The following is a 16,547-nucleotide window of genomic DNA, read 5'->3' on the forward strand; positions in this document are numbered from 1 at the left end:
CAGATTTTTAAGAAAAATGAATTGACCAAGCTAATGCCATATTAATTTCCCCAAAATGTGTCTAAAGCAAAGGATGAGACCACCCACACAACACATATGAAATGGTTCTTTTAGCAATAATGCAAAAGAGAGCACCCCACAACATTTCTGTCATTATGAATAAAGGTATAGGTGAAGTCTGGACACAGACTTCATAGACAGGTTCATACAACATTTAAAGTAATCAGTCACAAGCAACAGCAAAAAAAAAAAAAAAAAAACAAAAACAAAAAAACATTAACATTCAGTCATCCATCAATTCAATGGAATAAATTAAAGTTTTAAGTCAGTCACATTTTTTCCTCTATTCTCTTCAGACACTTTTATTTATTATAAACACAGAATAATACTTTTCCTAAAGCTTTTAAAATGTTACAAATAAAAATGACAGCTTTACATTACAGCTGCTGGACAGAAACTTCAACACTGCTGATATTCAGAAATACAGTTTCTTTGTTCATCTGCATCAGTGCACTGGGTATGGCTCCAAGTATTTTCAAGATGGGGAGAAAACAAAAGATACATTGGCTTATGAAATACTTCTTCCACACATCATTGGCACTATTCCAAGAGAAGAAAACGGTACGGTCCTGTGGTACCTTTACTGGTCCTTTCCCAAAGTGGTGTCTATTATTATACATATATGCCTTCAGGATTAAAGCCAGATGAAATTGGATTCTGAAGAATCCGAAGGTTACTGGGAAGCTGCCGAGAAGAACCAGGCCGTTTTAAGGATCCGGACTGGAAAGCTGTGTCTAAACAAGAAAATAGTTATTAATAATAAGTAATTGTTAATGAATTGAACATGTAAAGAGTATGGGGAAATAAGAATTCCTGGCCTATGAAGGCAAAGAGCTAAGAACATACATTACCAAATAGAGAAACAAATTATGTCCTTTTATAAAGGACCAAATGTGACTTTGCCTTGTCCATAAACTGATTTTTGGTGATCTAGCTGACACCTTTAAAAAAGGATTAATTTTCTTCTATTAGCCAGATTAATTTACAATGCATAACTACTTTTACATTTATAGATTAATTTACAATTACATAATTATTTCTTAAAAAAAACAATATTGTTAAGTAAAATGACATTGTAGCTAGTTATGCTATGTTAGATTTCAGGCATAGTTTTAGAACCGTGTGTATTACTGCTATTGATGCTGTAAGTTAAAATCTGGCTTCAACCATTTACTAACTGTGTGGTCCTAGGCAAGTCACTTAACCCTATTTGCCTCAGTTTCCTCATCTGGAAAAGGAAATGGCAAACTACTTTAGTATCTTTTGCCAAGAAAACCTTAACTGGGATAACAAAGAATTGTATGTGGCAAACAACTGAACAACAAAAACATATACCAAACTAGAAATACAACTTCACTTAATAGGGAGGAAGAAAAAGTGTAGAATAAATAAGATTCAAATTGATTAATTGTGATTGTTGTATTATGTCTGGGAATGTCTTCTAAACAAAGAAATAAAATTAGATTTGATTAGTTTACATATATTTCTGCATGCTCTTACTCTTCAAAATACTAATAGCCAAATATATATTTGTAGAAAAAAGCAAATGGGTAAGTAGCAGAACAATAAATTACTACCGCAAATTGATGGTTTATTCAAAGCTGATCAAGACATTAAAAGTTAAAAAAAAATTAAATAATATTCCCAAGAGAAATTTCAATATTTTACCTTTTTCTATGTCTGTATGTGAGGCTTCCACTTCAATGGGCTCTGCTGGAAGAACTGTAACCTTTGTTCCTGTCTGTTGTATAAATTGTTGAAGATTGACTTGCCGAAGTTCTTTAGTCAACTGTTCTAGTTCCTGTTCTTTGTCCTAGTTAAAAGGAAAAAAAAAAAAAAAAAAAAAAAAAAACTAAGAAACTCTTTAATCCTGAAGCAAATAAACACCTTTTCATAGTCACTTGTGACTAAAGAATTAAAATGTTGGGTACTTAGTCACAAAGATTTTATTTACATAGGCACTTACACCATGGGAAAGGCAAAACATCTATATATCTATCGATCTGTTACTTCTGTAGAGCACAAACGTAAAATTTTTATTTTTGTATCAATCATCTCACTAATACCTTGGTCATTTCCAGGCTCCTTCATAAAGTACAAAAGTTCTAATAAAATGCTACTGTAATCAGAGATATATTTCTAATACTTAGAACACCCTCCCCCCAAAAAAACCCCTACCACCAATCTTGATCGACAAAAATAATGAAATCAAATGCTAATCTATTCTGAATGTTTGACTTTGTAGATTGAAATTGCCTTCTGTAAAAGTGTTCTCACCTGTAACCTTTTGGTGGCTTGTCCTAGAGATCTTTCTACAGCTTTAATGCCATTTTCCAATCTCAGACTCTGTTGTCCCTGAATATCAATTTCTCCTTTAACCTTCCCAATCTTTCCTTTTACTTCTTCTTCATTGACCTGTGACTCTTGCACTTCCCGGTGTAACTTTTCTGCCTCCAGTCCACTTTCCATACTATGAATTTGAGCTAAATAGTCTTTTAATTTGCCTTCACATTCTAGGATCCTCTGCCTTATCTCCTGAAGTTGATCCTTCAGTTGCTTCTCATTTTCTTGTTCGATCTGTAATTCATTTTCCCAAAATTCTTCCTCTTCAATTTCTACATCATTTCTTTTGATCTTCTGCTCAAGACGAACAATTTCTTCTTCCAGGTTAGAATTATACTTTTGTTCCCAGTATCTAATTTCCATGTCATTGGACTCAAGCTGCTTCTCAATGGATTGAAGCTTCTCTGTCTGAAGGCGGATCAACTTTTTTAATTCATCTGCTGTCGTCTTACAGTTACTGAGAACCTTTTGCTTAAACTCTGTTTCTTTACCTTTTCCAAAAATGTCCATGAGTCCTTTGGCACCTCCTGTAAATGTCAAAGATTTCCTTTTTGGCTCTCGCCTTTTTATTGATTTGTCATTCTGAGGCCTCAGTTTAGCCAAGGGGGGCAAGCTCTGTCTATATAAAGTTCTCTCGGGTATTCGAGCAACACTATCTGAAGTTGGCCTCTCACTAAGAGATGGCCCTGTGCGACGTAATATCAGTTGAACATCACTGGCATATTGTCCCCATTTGTTTAATGAAATGATTGGATTTTCATGAGGTGCTAAGTGCCTCTCTGTATCTCTCCATTTTTCTATTAGTGTGTATCTTCCTGTTCGACCTAGGTAAAAAGAATAACAAGATGTCCAAACTGTATATACAATATCAAAAATTATCCAACAGAGGGAGCTATTTGATAATACTATAGTACATTTATAAGTTGGAATAAATCAATTTCCAGAAGATTTAAAGATGATAAATGTTCAAAGGTGTATTTAGATTTGTATTTAAATATACAGAGCTAAACCCTCTCAAAAACTTTTAAATTTTCTTGGTTTGGGTTATTTCTTCCCAAATGCAGACCTTAATTGTTGCTGAGACTGGAGAATTTATCATCCTTAAGTCATATGGTCCATTAATGTATAAATCGTAGCTTTAAAGATTGTTAGAAAAAAATTGTGATGTACTTTTAAAATCACATTAAATACATATAAGGACCTAGTACATATATGCAGACTTTTATATACATTTTATATATTTTATAAGGCCTAGCCATAAAAAAATTTAAGAATTCAGAGAAAGATATGTAGACTCTCATTAATTGAGGCAGAATGAAATAAACAGAATCAGGAGGTGAGTACATACAAAGATATTAAGTGGTATAAATTATAAACTTTGATACTAATGACACATGTTGGTCCTAGAGAAGAGATGATTAAATATATCTTTTTTTCTATAGAGACATGGGGGGAAGATGTGTGATGAAATGTTTGCAAGCAGTCATGGTGGGGATTTTACCCCATTTTTCATTATTATTGTTAGAAGGGAAAGTAATATTGGGACATGTGGTATTAAAAACAAAACACATCACTAAAGACATCAAAAACGACAATGACTAACTATAGACTGACAGAATCTGCTACTAGGATTTGTGTTCTTTTGACATAAGAACCTACTGTCACCTCCAAACCGTGATCACAGATTGGAGGGGTACATATGTTTGTGTATTGTGTAGGAAGAACTAGGGAGAATACAATAATTAGGGAAGTTTCTAAATACACTGAAATTCCATGTTTATATTTAATGACTGAAACAACTTTTGATTCGTTTGAATCACAGGCTCAGAGAAAGGATAAGGTAGATGGTCTGCCTCCCTTTCTTGGTACAGAGATTATCCAGCCTGGCACAGTGGAGACCATCTCAAATATGGAATCAGCAAGACATGAGTGCCTCTTGCCTGATACTAGAGACACTATTCCTACCATATGCCAAGTTTACTGAGGTAGTCAGTGGAAGTAAAGTAAAAGTAAAAAGTAAAAAGTAAAAAGTAAAAAGTAAAAAGTAAAAAGTAAAAAGTAAAAAGTAAAAAGTAAAAAGTAAAAAGTAAAAAGTAAAAAGTAAAAAGTAAAAAGTAAAAAGTAAAGTAAAGTAAAGTAAAGTAAAGTAAAGTAAAGGTGGAAGATAAAGTATATCCTGGAAGCTCAGTACTTTGCTTTCTCAGCACTCTATTGACCCTAAGTCTTCCAAGGCTCTTATGTTCCTAAAATTTTAATAATAATAATAATTCCATCTTTTGTTAGATTTAGAAAAATATTAGCATATTGTTTGTATCCTAGTTCATGCTTAATATACTAAAAAATTCAAATAATAAGCCCAGTTAATAATAGAATATGGAAAGTTATCACAAATGTTCACAAAAATGTATCACCAAAAACTGGAAGAGAATTTGAAGGATTTATGAAGGGTTCACACAGATAAAATAGTTTCTATCAAAATAAACATTTTTATAAATATTCAAAAACTTAAATTTTCATTTATAGAAATTGCTTATGCCATTAATTCAAACATTAAGGCTTTACTTACCAATGAACATAATTTTCATCCCAATTTTTTCTATTGAGCAATGAATACTTCCATGATATAGTTTTTATTATCTAAATAAAAATCTCCTAGCCTTTACCAGCCTGAGAAATTACTTATATCAAGTACCTTAATATGTCAGAGATCACAGATTTTTCAAACTGTACATAGTACATAAGAAGGAAATGGAAATTCACCTATTAAATATGAGCAAAATAATCTAAAACAAGACTCAAAGAACTAGAAGAATGTTAAGTCCTTGTCATTGTTAAGAGTGAGAAATGAGTCATTTTGATTCATACTGTACAAAATGAATTGTTTGAGCTTTTAATGATTCTTAAGGTTAAGGATTATTTCTTTCTTTTCCATTTCTTTACAGCCCAACATTCCAGAGCAGTACTGCATGACATGTTGGAATGTTAAAACCACCGTGCCTATATTGTAATGTTTTGTTAAAGCTCACTGCTCTCTAGTGACATTATGAAAGAATACCAAATTAGGAGTTAGTGCGTGCTAGCACAGAGAGGGATCTTCCATTCAACTGCTGTGTGTTGCTGGACAAGTCACCCAAACACTTCTACCCACCTACAAAATAGTGATAGTGAGGTAAGTAATCTAGGCAAGAAGTGAAAGCTTGATTATATGAACTAGGAGAATTTAGGTAATTTCTACTAGGTCTAATATTAATCAATAGATATAAAACAAATGGAAAACTGACTCCTATTCTGTACAACGTAGGAGGCAAATTCTCTACAAATATCTGGACCATATCCCCTGAATATTCTAATTCTATTAAGCCTATAAACCATTTAGATATTTTCAAATTTAGAACTTGATAAGATACTGAGATACATGAATGTTAACCAGGAGATATCCTACTAATTTCAACCTTTGTCTCTGACCTATAGACCTTATCCAAGTCACTTCTTTGACTCTGTTTCCTCAACTGTAAATAAGAAGGCTGGACTAAGTGGCTTCTTTTATAGATTCCATAGGTTTAGGTACTAAAACTTCGAACAGCTCTTTCCAAGGCTGAGCACAAAACACTGATATAAAACAGTCAAAACAAAAGTTAAAGATACTTACAAAGATACATGTAAGAAGTTATCTATCACTATCATGTAGTGCTTTACAATTTAGTTTTTACTATATAATCAGAAAAGAAATGTTCAAGTTGTATTTATGTAGTACTGTGCCATTGAATGAGTATGTATACATATATGCACATGTACAATATTTCTATATATGTGTGTGTACCTATGTAGATTTGGTAGTTTTTTATTTGTGTCATTTATATACATATATATGTTCAATTTATTAATTCATTATGAATTAATATTAATTATTAATTAATTTACATATAATATACATGTGTATACTAATAATTATTATATTATATATGTATATATACATACATATAATATATATATATATATACATATATATAAATTAATTGTAGAATATTTACAAATATGTACAATGTTTCCTAATGTTGAATTTGAAGAGCTCTTAGGTATCTATATTTTAGATAGGATTAATAGGTTTAAAAATTGTGAAGTTATTAATAAGAATAACAACTCTAGGATACATTTTCAGATAGAAAAAGACTGGTGTAAATGTGGAGAAACAAATTTTTCTGCAATTAGTAAGAGAAACAATCAGTAAATTTTACTTGCAGTAGGGAGGAATTGTGGAAAGTGAAATTTGTGAGTGCTACATGTTTCAATGTTAAGATTTTAAATCTTTTTTTTTTTTTAAAACCCAATTTCGTTGGTAGATTTTGTTAAGGACACTGAACCTGCAAATTATAGTTTTAAATTACACAGGTTCAATAACTTGCCCAAAGTCACACAAGTAGTAAAGACTTAAACCAACATATTCTTGATATATTTCCTATACATTAGGTTATGTTGCCCTTTTTGTTATCTATAGATTTAGAAAGCTAATGAGAACACAGAAATATGGAATTTACATGGCTTGGTGACATTGGAATATATTTTACAAATTTTTTTTACAAGTTGTATCATTAAAAAAAAAAAAAATCTTAATCCCAGCAATGCAAAGACTGGATTACATACCTATTGCTTGAGCTAAGGCTATTACAACCTCTTGGCAAGTTGTGACTTCCGTGACCCCACAAACAATCCTCTGGACTCCATCCACCCATACTTTGAGTTCCATGGTGCAGACAGCCAATCATGCAGGAGTTATAAACCTAGTCATCTAGTATTCAGGTCATATCTGTAGTCACCAAAATGGTGAAAAGGCAGAACATCTGGGGTCAGCTGCAAAAAATAAATAAATAGATAGATAGATAAATAGATAAATAGATAAATAGATAAATAGATAAATAGATAAAAAATAAAAATAAAATTTAAATACATATATATACAAAATAACTTGATTTACTTTGAAGTAAATATTTTCTAAATTCTTGAGTACAAAGAGAAAAACTAATTTTGAGATAGAATGAAAATCTAAAATAAAGAAAACTATTTATTTAAAGTTATTTATTTATTAAAATTACTATTATTTATTTATTAAACTGTATTTATTTATTAAAGAAAAGGTTCTCCATGCATAGCTACCATAGGTTTCTTGCTATTTTTCTTTTTATATGCCATCACTGAATTCTGGGCTTTTCATGGGGCTGTCCCTAATGCTTGGCATGCTTTCCCCCCTCATCTCTGATTAATTTTCCTAATTTCAACCTCACCTTCTGATCAGACTCTAAGCTCCTTTCCCCATTGGTGCCTTTCTTCTGAAGTTATTTCCCATCCATTTATTCTGTCTATATCTTGTATGTACATAATTGTCTATTGGTTTCTCCAACAGAATGTAAGCTTCTTGAAAGCAGGAATTATATTTTTACCTTTCTTCATAAACAATAAGTAAATGCTTTTTGAAGGGAACACTATCCTATGTACTAGCAGTCATTTGCGTCTTCTTCAGGGTCAGCAGAGACAGAAAATGGCATGGTTTTAAAAAAAAGGAAGCATTTCGTAGAATCCAAGAATCCCAGAATTGGAAGAGTATGTCCATCTAGTCCATCTTTTATCTAATAAATTAATCCTAAGAACATTCTGAGAACATATGTGTTTCTAATGGAAAAAAATCCAAAGGAATAAATTTCTAATTGTAGAATTTGTATAGAAGTCATGCAAAAATGTGATTTACTTATTCCTTGTAAATGGGATTCCTTTTTTTTTTTTAAATCATTGTTTTAAATTATGGACAAACATTACCATAACATGGTATAATAAAAAGGTACATGAAACTACAAACCTATGCATAACTTATTTATTATTCCTTTCAAATATACAAAAGTGTCATAAATATATAAATACATATTATACAAAATATTTTAAGTTTATATTCTTTGAAATTTCCATTCAATCCAAAACTCTTATTCACTAAAATAGTAAGCTGTTTATTATTCAGAATATTGAGGCAAGTAATGGATGAAAAAAACTTTTCTGAAGAATTGAATTTTCCATCTCAAAAACAATCTCCTGTTTTGCTTAAATAACCAGCTTATTAACTTTACAATTAATTTGAGAGCAGTTGTTTGTTTGCACAATATGGCCTTGTGTTTTACACAACATAACTATTTACGTTGGTCAACATAGAAATGAATACAGCATATTAATTATGAATAGATTAACAATGAATAAGAAAAATATACACAAAAGAATGCAAAAAATAACTCAGCAAAAGAATTCCTGATTACAAAATTGTTTAAATTGCCTATTGATGTATTTCTCTAAATTGCTTAACAAGTCCTTTGATTTCATTAAAATGATTAATAAATGGAAGCTTGTTTTTTTTTTCCATAAGTATGCTTTAATTTCACAACACTTTAATTTATGGACACAAGCAACATTAGAATATTTGGGCAGACAAAATAAAAAGCAAGTTGCAAGTTTTTCAAAATATTCTCATTTCCTCTAATTAGATTATGATTCAAATATTTTTTCACTCAAAATACAAAGAGATAATGAAACCAGTCATACACACGTGTGGGCAGGCATGCATGCAAAAGAAAAAAAAAATTGTTCTAATCCATAAATGTGGGTCACATTTTCCATGGGTCCATGGTCAATTTCAAGGAGGTCTGTCACCTTGGATAAGAAAAAGTTTCGCTGAAATTAATTTTACATATTTGATTTTGTACCACTTAAAAATATCATTCTGAGAAGAGGTCCTCCACCTTACCCAGAATGATAACAAACAGTCCATAACAAAGAAAAAGTTCAGAATCTATTTTTGAAGGATGACATTTTCCAGTAATGAGAGCCTATAGTATTTAGCAAAGAAGGTAAAGTGTTTGCTAACCAATGATATCTTTCCAGGTTAGAAGACCTCAATTACCAAGCAAAATCAGTCAGTTTCATTAGTATTATATTATAAAACTGACCAAGGGATAAGAAATTGGGCTTAGAAGCGAGCTCTTCGACAAAGCTATAGATTAGGATTTGCCATCTCTTTGCCAGTTATAATATAGTCTTTTAATACTATATCTCAGTTGGATAATGCTGTCTCTCCCCATTTGTCCCTTGTGTTCCTTGCCATCTGAATTGTCTATGGGTCAATTAACTTGTGTTTGTTCATAAAAATTTGCCTTTTCTTTGAGCACTTGGCCACAGAAGTCCCCTCCTCCCTCTAATGAGAATTACTTATACATAATACAGGCTAGGTATTCTAATTTGAGCAGTTCTACAGCTTTAGATGACTCGGGATTTGTTTAAGAACTTTTTAACCATGGCAAGATAGCTTTGACATCCTAGACTTAACCAATACATTATTAATCCACTGACATTTTACTGTGCTCACTCTTTGAAGTCATGTACAGATGTTGATTTTTCTCTGGTGGAAAAGAACCCTGATGGGAAATCTTGTTGCTCTTTCAATCTCTTCCTTTCACTAGGATATTGGAATCTAGTGTAGGATTATAAACTCAGCTCTGTTGTACAACCTGTATAAAAGCTATTGTCTATACTAGTATATACAGTTGTGATTATTGCATAGCTTGTCACCATGGAGATTTCTTATGCCTTCAAGGGTCTGAGTTTCAGGGGGCTGTGTGACTCTTGGCCCTCAACACATCCACCCACAGAATAGATGCCTATGTCTTCAAAGTATACAATATTAAAACAGAGAAGGCTGTTTACCTCCCTTCCATTCTTTTTCACTGTCAAAGTGTTAGGTACTCACCAGCACCTCTAAAGCATGCTACATGAACATTAACAATCAAGTGATGCTACTATTGCTGCTGTTCTATAAGCATCCTTTCCCCCCTTGTCTTTTATGTTCCTTTACTCAAATTTCTTACTTTTGCATAAAAATTATGAACTTTATTATATAATTGCTATCCAGATGATCTCATTTCTCTGCACAATGAAGGAGCGATTCACAATATTTTAAGTAAAATCTTTGTATCTCCATCTTTTCTTGCTTGCATTTGTTTATTGGTGTGTTTTTCATGGATTACTTTGTTCACCATCAAATATATTGGGGGATGGTCTTCAGCTACTATCCACTCCCCCAACTACTTTTAGAATCAGTTCAGAACCTAGCCTAGAAGCTAGTTGTCAGGGTTTTAACAAGATTTGCATTTTAATTTTACTAAATTACTAAATTACTGACAAGATTTAACTCAAGAGAAAGAACTCGGAATTAGTGGTTTAATGGGGAAAAGTAGGGATATATTCTGGAATTACAATTTATTAAGAATTTGTGCCACAAAGGCATAAACTTTAAAGTACTGAGAGAATATAAAGATATTCTTATCTAATATAATTGTGTAATTCAAAGAAGGAGGAGAAATGTGGAGAAAGAAAATTTCATGAAGAATTTTGAGTCAGAATTAATTTCAAATAGTGTGGAAAGTATAAATACCATGCACTATTCACATACCCACTTTTGATAATATAAAAAGTGCTGGGAAGATGTTGGAATTGGCAAAATAAGGTTTATTTAGCATCTGGTTCTTAAGATTTATAGAATTAAAACCATGAAACACTAATAAAATTCAATCCATTTAGACTTTTCTCCATGTGTGATATAGGATCCTAGATCTAGAGCTGAAAGGAACTGCAGTGGTGTTTTATTAAAATTCAAATTTATGTAAAGTCAAAAGCTGAAAGGCGAAAAAATATAATTAAGTCATTAAAATTAATAACATTGTTAGGATGTTAGTTTTGTTGTCAACACTTTTGTAATATACAAGAGAATACAGCTCTAAGAATTTCACATAAACAAAAAGGATTGTTTACATATAGACTAAAAACTTTCAAAGTGATTTGAACTAAATTTCATAGCTATGAAATGCTGCAGTGGAGAGTGTTGGGCTTGGAGTATATGAATTTAAATGCTGCCTCAGATCCTTTGCTGTATAATATTGTGCAAGTAAGTAACTTAACCTTTCTGTAAAATGGGAAAATAGTATCACTCTCACAGATACTTTCACAGAGGTATTGTGAGGATAAATTGAGATATAAGTGTTTCACAAACCTTAAAACATCTAAAAACTGCTAGCTGCCATTATTTTCAAAGATATGATGTATAAAGTTTTCCACAATTTAAAAACAAATTGTTGTAAGGAAGGAAAAAAAAACCTCAATGTTGATAATAAGCCATTGTAGGAAATTGTAGAATTATTCTTAGAATCACCATTATAGCTAACATGAGATGTTCTGAACTTGTATATGTAACTAGATGGAAAAAAGCATAGATAAATTAATCCAATTCTGAAAGCAATTTCAAATTATGATTTTTCTTTTTTTTTTTCCCCCCCAGGCTGGCGATAAGTGACTTGCCCAGGGTCACACAGCTAGGAAATGTCAAGTGTCTGAGACCAAATTTGAACTCGGGTCTTCCTGAATTCAAGGCTGATGCTCTATCCACTGCGCCACCTAGCTGCCCCCCAAATTATGATTTTTCAAAAAAAAAAAAAAAAAAATCAACGGTACCCATGTTTCATAAACAGATCTCAAGAAGATTAAAGACATTTAATATTTTCTTTGTTGGTTCCATCTCCACTAAAATATTTCTATTTAGTCAGTAAGCTTATACTTTAATATGCTTTTTGTCACAGTTGAGAACTAATACAAAGACGTTCACTGGCTTGAAAATGAATGGAAAGAATTTTTAACATTACTGGAAATTATTTGTGTGAAATAGATAATCTGAGAAGGAAAGGTTTTAGCTTCTGAGGTGGGATTGTAGATGGGAAACCTAGAAAGGTCTTTTTCAGAAGATGGGATTTGAAATGGAAGGAAAGCAGAGAAACCAGTAAATAGATTAAGGTAAAAATGAAAACATTTCATCAAATGTTGTGCCAAAGAATGGAGAGAAGATCTGTATTGTTGGATCATAGAATGTGTGGAAGAGAATAAAGTGTAAGAAGATAGGAAAGGTAGGAGTGGCCAAGTTGTCTTTACTTTTAGGAAAATTATTTTGTGTTGTAGGATGGATTGAAGTGGGAGATATTTTGAGTAAAAGACATTAGAAATCTATGGTACAATGAATAATGATTCTAAAATACTGAAGACAATGAAGGATGCTATCCACCTCTAGATAGATGAAATACAGATGGTGAAATACAGATCAATGATCAATAAGGTAATTTGTTTCTGTGTGTGCATGTGTATATCTACAGACACACACTCACAAAGACTCATATTTTAATTTTTTTCCTTCAATGAATTGGGAGATGAGGGAAGAACTTAATTGATACTTGTTAATGGGAAGAATGTTCCAAATTTTTTTTCTTCTTTTTTCCCCCCTCCCTACCCTAGATGACAAGAGCAAATATTCCTACTATTATCATGCTACACGAGAAAAAATCAGATAAAAAGTAAAAAAATGATAAAGAAAACAAAATGCAAGCAAACAATAACAAAGAGTGAAAATACTATGTGTGATCCACATTTGGTTCCCACAGTCTTCTAGGTGCAGATGGCTCTTTTTATCATAACCATAGGAAATGGTCTGAATCATCTCATTACTGAAAAGAACCACTTCTATCAGAATTGATTGTGATATAGTCTTGTTACCATGTACAATAATATCCTGGTTCTGTTCATTTCCTTTAGCATCAGTTCTTGTAAGTCTCTCCAGGTCCCTCTGCTTATCTTTGCTTATAGAATAGTAATATCCTTATCATTCATACCATAATTTATTCAGTCATTCTCCAATTGATGGGCATCCACTTAGTTTCTAGTTTCTTGCCAGTACAAAAGGGCTGTCACAAACATTTTTGCATATGTGGGTCCCTCTCCCTCCTTTATGATACAAGCCCAGTAAAGACACTGCTGGATTAAAGAGTATGCAAAGTTTGATAGTACTTTGGACATAGTTCCAAATTGCTCTCCAGAACGGCTGAATCAGTTCACAACACCAACAATGCATTAATGTCCCAGTTTTCTCACATTTCCTCCAATATCATGTTTTTTTTATAAAAACAAAAATGATATGTTCAATACTTTAACCATAATCCATACTCAAAAAGCTCTAGAAGCTCTTTTGAGATTTAATGTTTTCTACAATTTGGCTCCAGCCTACCTTTCTGTATGTATGCTCCCCTTCATATATATATATATTTTCTTCCAACCAAAATGGTTCATTAGATGTTCTCCTAAGTCTCAAGACATTTATCAGTCTTTTCTCCAGGGTTTCCCCTATGCATATAACACATTCACCCTCCTATCTTTTCTCAAAGCTTAGCTTAATTGCTACTTTTTTTCAAAGTTTTTTTGATCTTCTCTTTCTCCATACCCTCTACTATGTCCCCCCACTCCAAAAAGTACCTAGTACTCCTTAAAATTACTTTGTATTTGCTTTCCATGTATTCTGTAGCTATTTGCATGTTCCCATTTCCTCTAATGTAAGATACTTGGTGACATTTATGTCTCAACTCCCAGCACTTAGCTTAGGACTTACTAGACATACCATATACTAGACATTTGTATTATCATCATCATTTAGATTGTAGCTATTGACTCAATTCTGATTTCTTCATTCTGAACTATTTTATACAAGGTTTCCCCATGTTTCTCTGAATTCTTTTGGTTCATTGTTTATCAACTACTATGCTATTTCCCAACTAATGATTTGCTCTTTTTGTTTCATTCTTTCCTATGACACAGGGATACTTTGAAAATTATGCAAATATAGGATTTACATTTCTGTCTTTAATTGGGGTATAAGTAGAGAGTTCTTGATGGATCAACAATTATGAATAATTTAGTGACTAATGAGTGATTATAAACTTTTTTTCCTATAATTATTCAACTAATTTACAATGCCAATGACAATAAGCATATTTTGTTCATACTCAACTGAGTAACAATAAAATTTCCCATACTTTGTTTATATATAATTGTCTCACATCAGAGACAGTTTCAGTGTTCTGTTACCAATTTCTGAAAGATTTTATTAAAGGAGAATGTCTCCTTGATGTGGGGAGGCACAAAAAAAGGGAAAGGAGGGGAAAGTAACTATTTGGGGGGAGGAGTTTTTAAATTGTATCCCTGATAAAAATGGATGGAGGGCAAGAATTTAGACCTGAAAATTGTATTCTTTTAAAAAACAGTTGGTTCTTGTACTTGTCCAAGCTTTTTTAACATGCTTCTGAATAAAAGACAAGAATACAAGGGGAAAATAACCAGGATGATTTTAAGATCCTCTCTATCCGATTCAAATCATCCTAAAAATGAATAGCTTGTGGAAGGATAAGTAAACTGTATTGGAAGGTATACTTGATGGTCTCTTATGTTTTTATTTCCTAGAGCCAGTATTCAGTACTATATTTCCTATTCTTTGACATTCACAATCCAGAATTAATTCTAATTGCCTTGATTTCTGTAAATCCTGTAAATACATAAAGAACGCTGACTTATGTATGTTTTTATAGAGCATATTCTCAGAGAAGGAATTTTTGGGAACACAAATAAGAGGGTCTTGTGAATGTTTTAAGGGACTATATAAAAGCATTTCTAACCAAATGAAATAATTACATTAAAACAATGGATTAGGGGTTAAGCCAGATCTATAACATTATTCAAATATAATCTTTAAGACTCCTGAACTTTTTCTATAATCTTATGTAATTCCCCCCAAAAAATAATTTCTCTGAATAAAGGTAGTTTCTTCTTTCATATGTCCTTTGTAATTAATTAGGGTAGAGCAATGCTGTTTTTTGGAGAGCACTTTGGAGAGAATTCTGGACTTTGAAGCAATAGTGATAGCAAATTAAAAAAAAAATCATCTAGCCAATAGCAATATATATGTATATGTAAAATGTTCAAGTTTGAACTAAAAGTAGTTGCTTTTCTTGCCAAAATTTCCAAGGTATACCATTGAAAAGAGTTATTCAACTGCATGTGGTTATAGAACTTGAAAATATTCTGAGTATCATAAAATCCATCGTGGGTCTTTAAAGGTAAAGAACTAAGGCAAATATCTTTAAGGATGAGAATTTTATTGTTAGATAAATCTATAAATTCACAAAATCATAATTTAAGAAATGAAGATAGCAAACCAGCTTTAAAAGTCAAAGTTGGCATGGAAAATTGGGGAATAAGGTAGATTACAAGGTCAGTATGACACAACAGGCAAAATAAAAATTAATGTGGGTTAAGATTTCTTTAAGAAAAGTAATAATTCCACTTTATCCTCTTAGATCTAGAGTATCAAATACAATGCTCAGTAACACATTTTAAGGAGTACATTGCTAATATGAAACACATTCAGAGAATAGTTATCAGAATAGTGACAAAATTGAAAACCATGCCCCATGTAAAGAATTTAAAAAAAAAAAAAAAAAAAAAAAAAAAAGAGGGGTTATTTAATCCTTAGAAGAGAATATTTAGAGTAACATGTTAATTGAAAGGTTTTTTTCATCAAGGAAGGGTTGGATTTGTTCTGCCTGGCTCCAGGGGATAGATTGGATATAAAGTGGGGAAAATGGCAGAGGGGTATAATTAAACTTCATGTGAAGTGATAGCAACACTTTAGCAATACTTTTTCAAAGTAACGTAGTAACAGCAATATTATTTTAGAAACAACATTGAGTAACTAAGTCATTTTAACTATTGTAAATATTCAAATTAACTGCACAGGTCATATGAAGGAAGAAACTACCTTTATTCAAAGAAACATGCTATTTCATATGTAATCATTTTTTTTTAAAATTCTGCTGGTGGAGTAGGTCAGCAAATTTCAAGCTCTTCCAATTTCCCCCACGAATACATAGATAGGGAAAAACCAAGAAGCTGAGGCAGAACCTGGGTCCTAGAGGCACAACCCAAGATCTGAAGAAAGACCCTGGCCAGGGACTAACAAACACCTTGGAGTTAACTCAATAGAAACAGAAACACCAAGTGGGGACCTCAGGTGCTAGCTACTTGCTAGAGCCTCAAAAAGAGCTAAAGGAACTTTTACTTCCCCAGAACAGCTTGAGTGGAGCCCCAGAAGACTGAGGGATCAGGAATGCCAGGCCCAGCTGTGCTGCAGAAAAGGTCCCCTTAGAGAGGAGCCAGCATATTGGGAATGCAGAGGCAGTGGGGCAGGACAATGC

The 16,547-nt window shown here is 32.2% G+C and overlaps 1 protein-coding gene across 2 annotated transcripts in view; it reads right to left on the bottom strand.

The window, feature by feature from the left end:
- Positions 1 to 334: 334 nt before the first annotated feature.
- Positions 335 to 16,547, bottom strand: part of RASSF8 (Ras association domain family member 8) — a 78,032-nt gene continuing 61,819 nt past the window's right edge. Inside the window, exons 1-5 of one of the 2 annotated variants that reach the window (XM_074268811.1) lie at positions 9,784 to 9,922; positions 7,045 to 7,251; positions 2,338 to 3,227; positions 1,729 to 1,873; positions 335 to 794 (exon numbers count right to left, since the gene is read on the bottom strand). In XM_074268811.1, coding sequence (XP_074124912.1) covers positions 673 to 794; positions 1,729 to 1,873; positions 2,338 to 3,227; positions 7,045 to 7,147 — 1,260 coding nt within the window. In that variant the 5' untranslated portion in view covers positions 7,148 to 7,251; positions 9,784 to 9,922 and the 3' untranslated portion in view covers positions 335 to 672. Of the gene's footprint in view, positions 795 to 1,728; positions 1,874 to 2,337; positions 3,228 to 7,044; positions 7,252 to 9,783; positions 9,923 to 16,547 lie in introns of those variants that run through there. The other variant, XM_074268810.1, reaches the window with a different exon arrangement.

Source organism: Sminthopsis crassicaudata, chromosome 5 (genome assembly GCF_048593235.1).
Source record: "Sminthopsis crassicaudata isolate SCR6 chromosome 5, ASM4859323v1, whole genome shotgun sequence".
In the NCBI taxonomy this organism is placed as follows: Eukaryota; Metazoa; Chordata; class Mammalia; order Dasyuromorphia; family Dasyuridae; genus Sminthopsis; species Sminthopsis crassicaudata.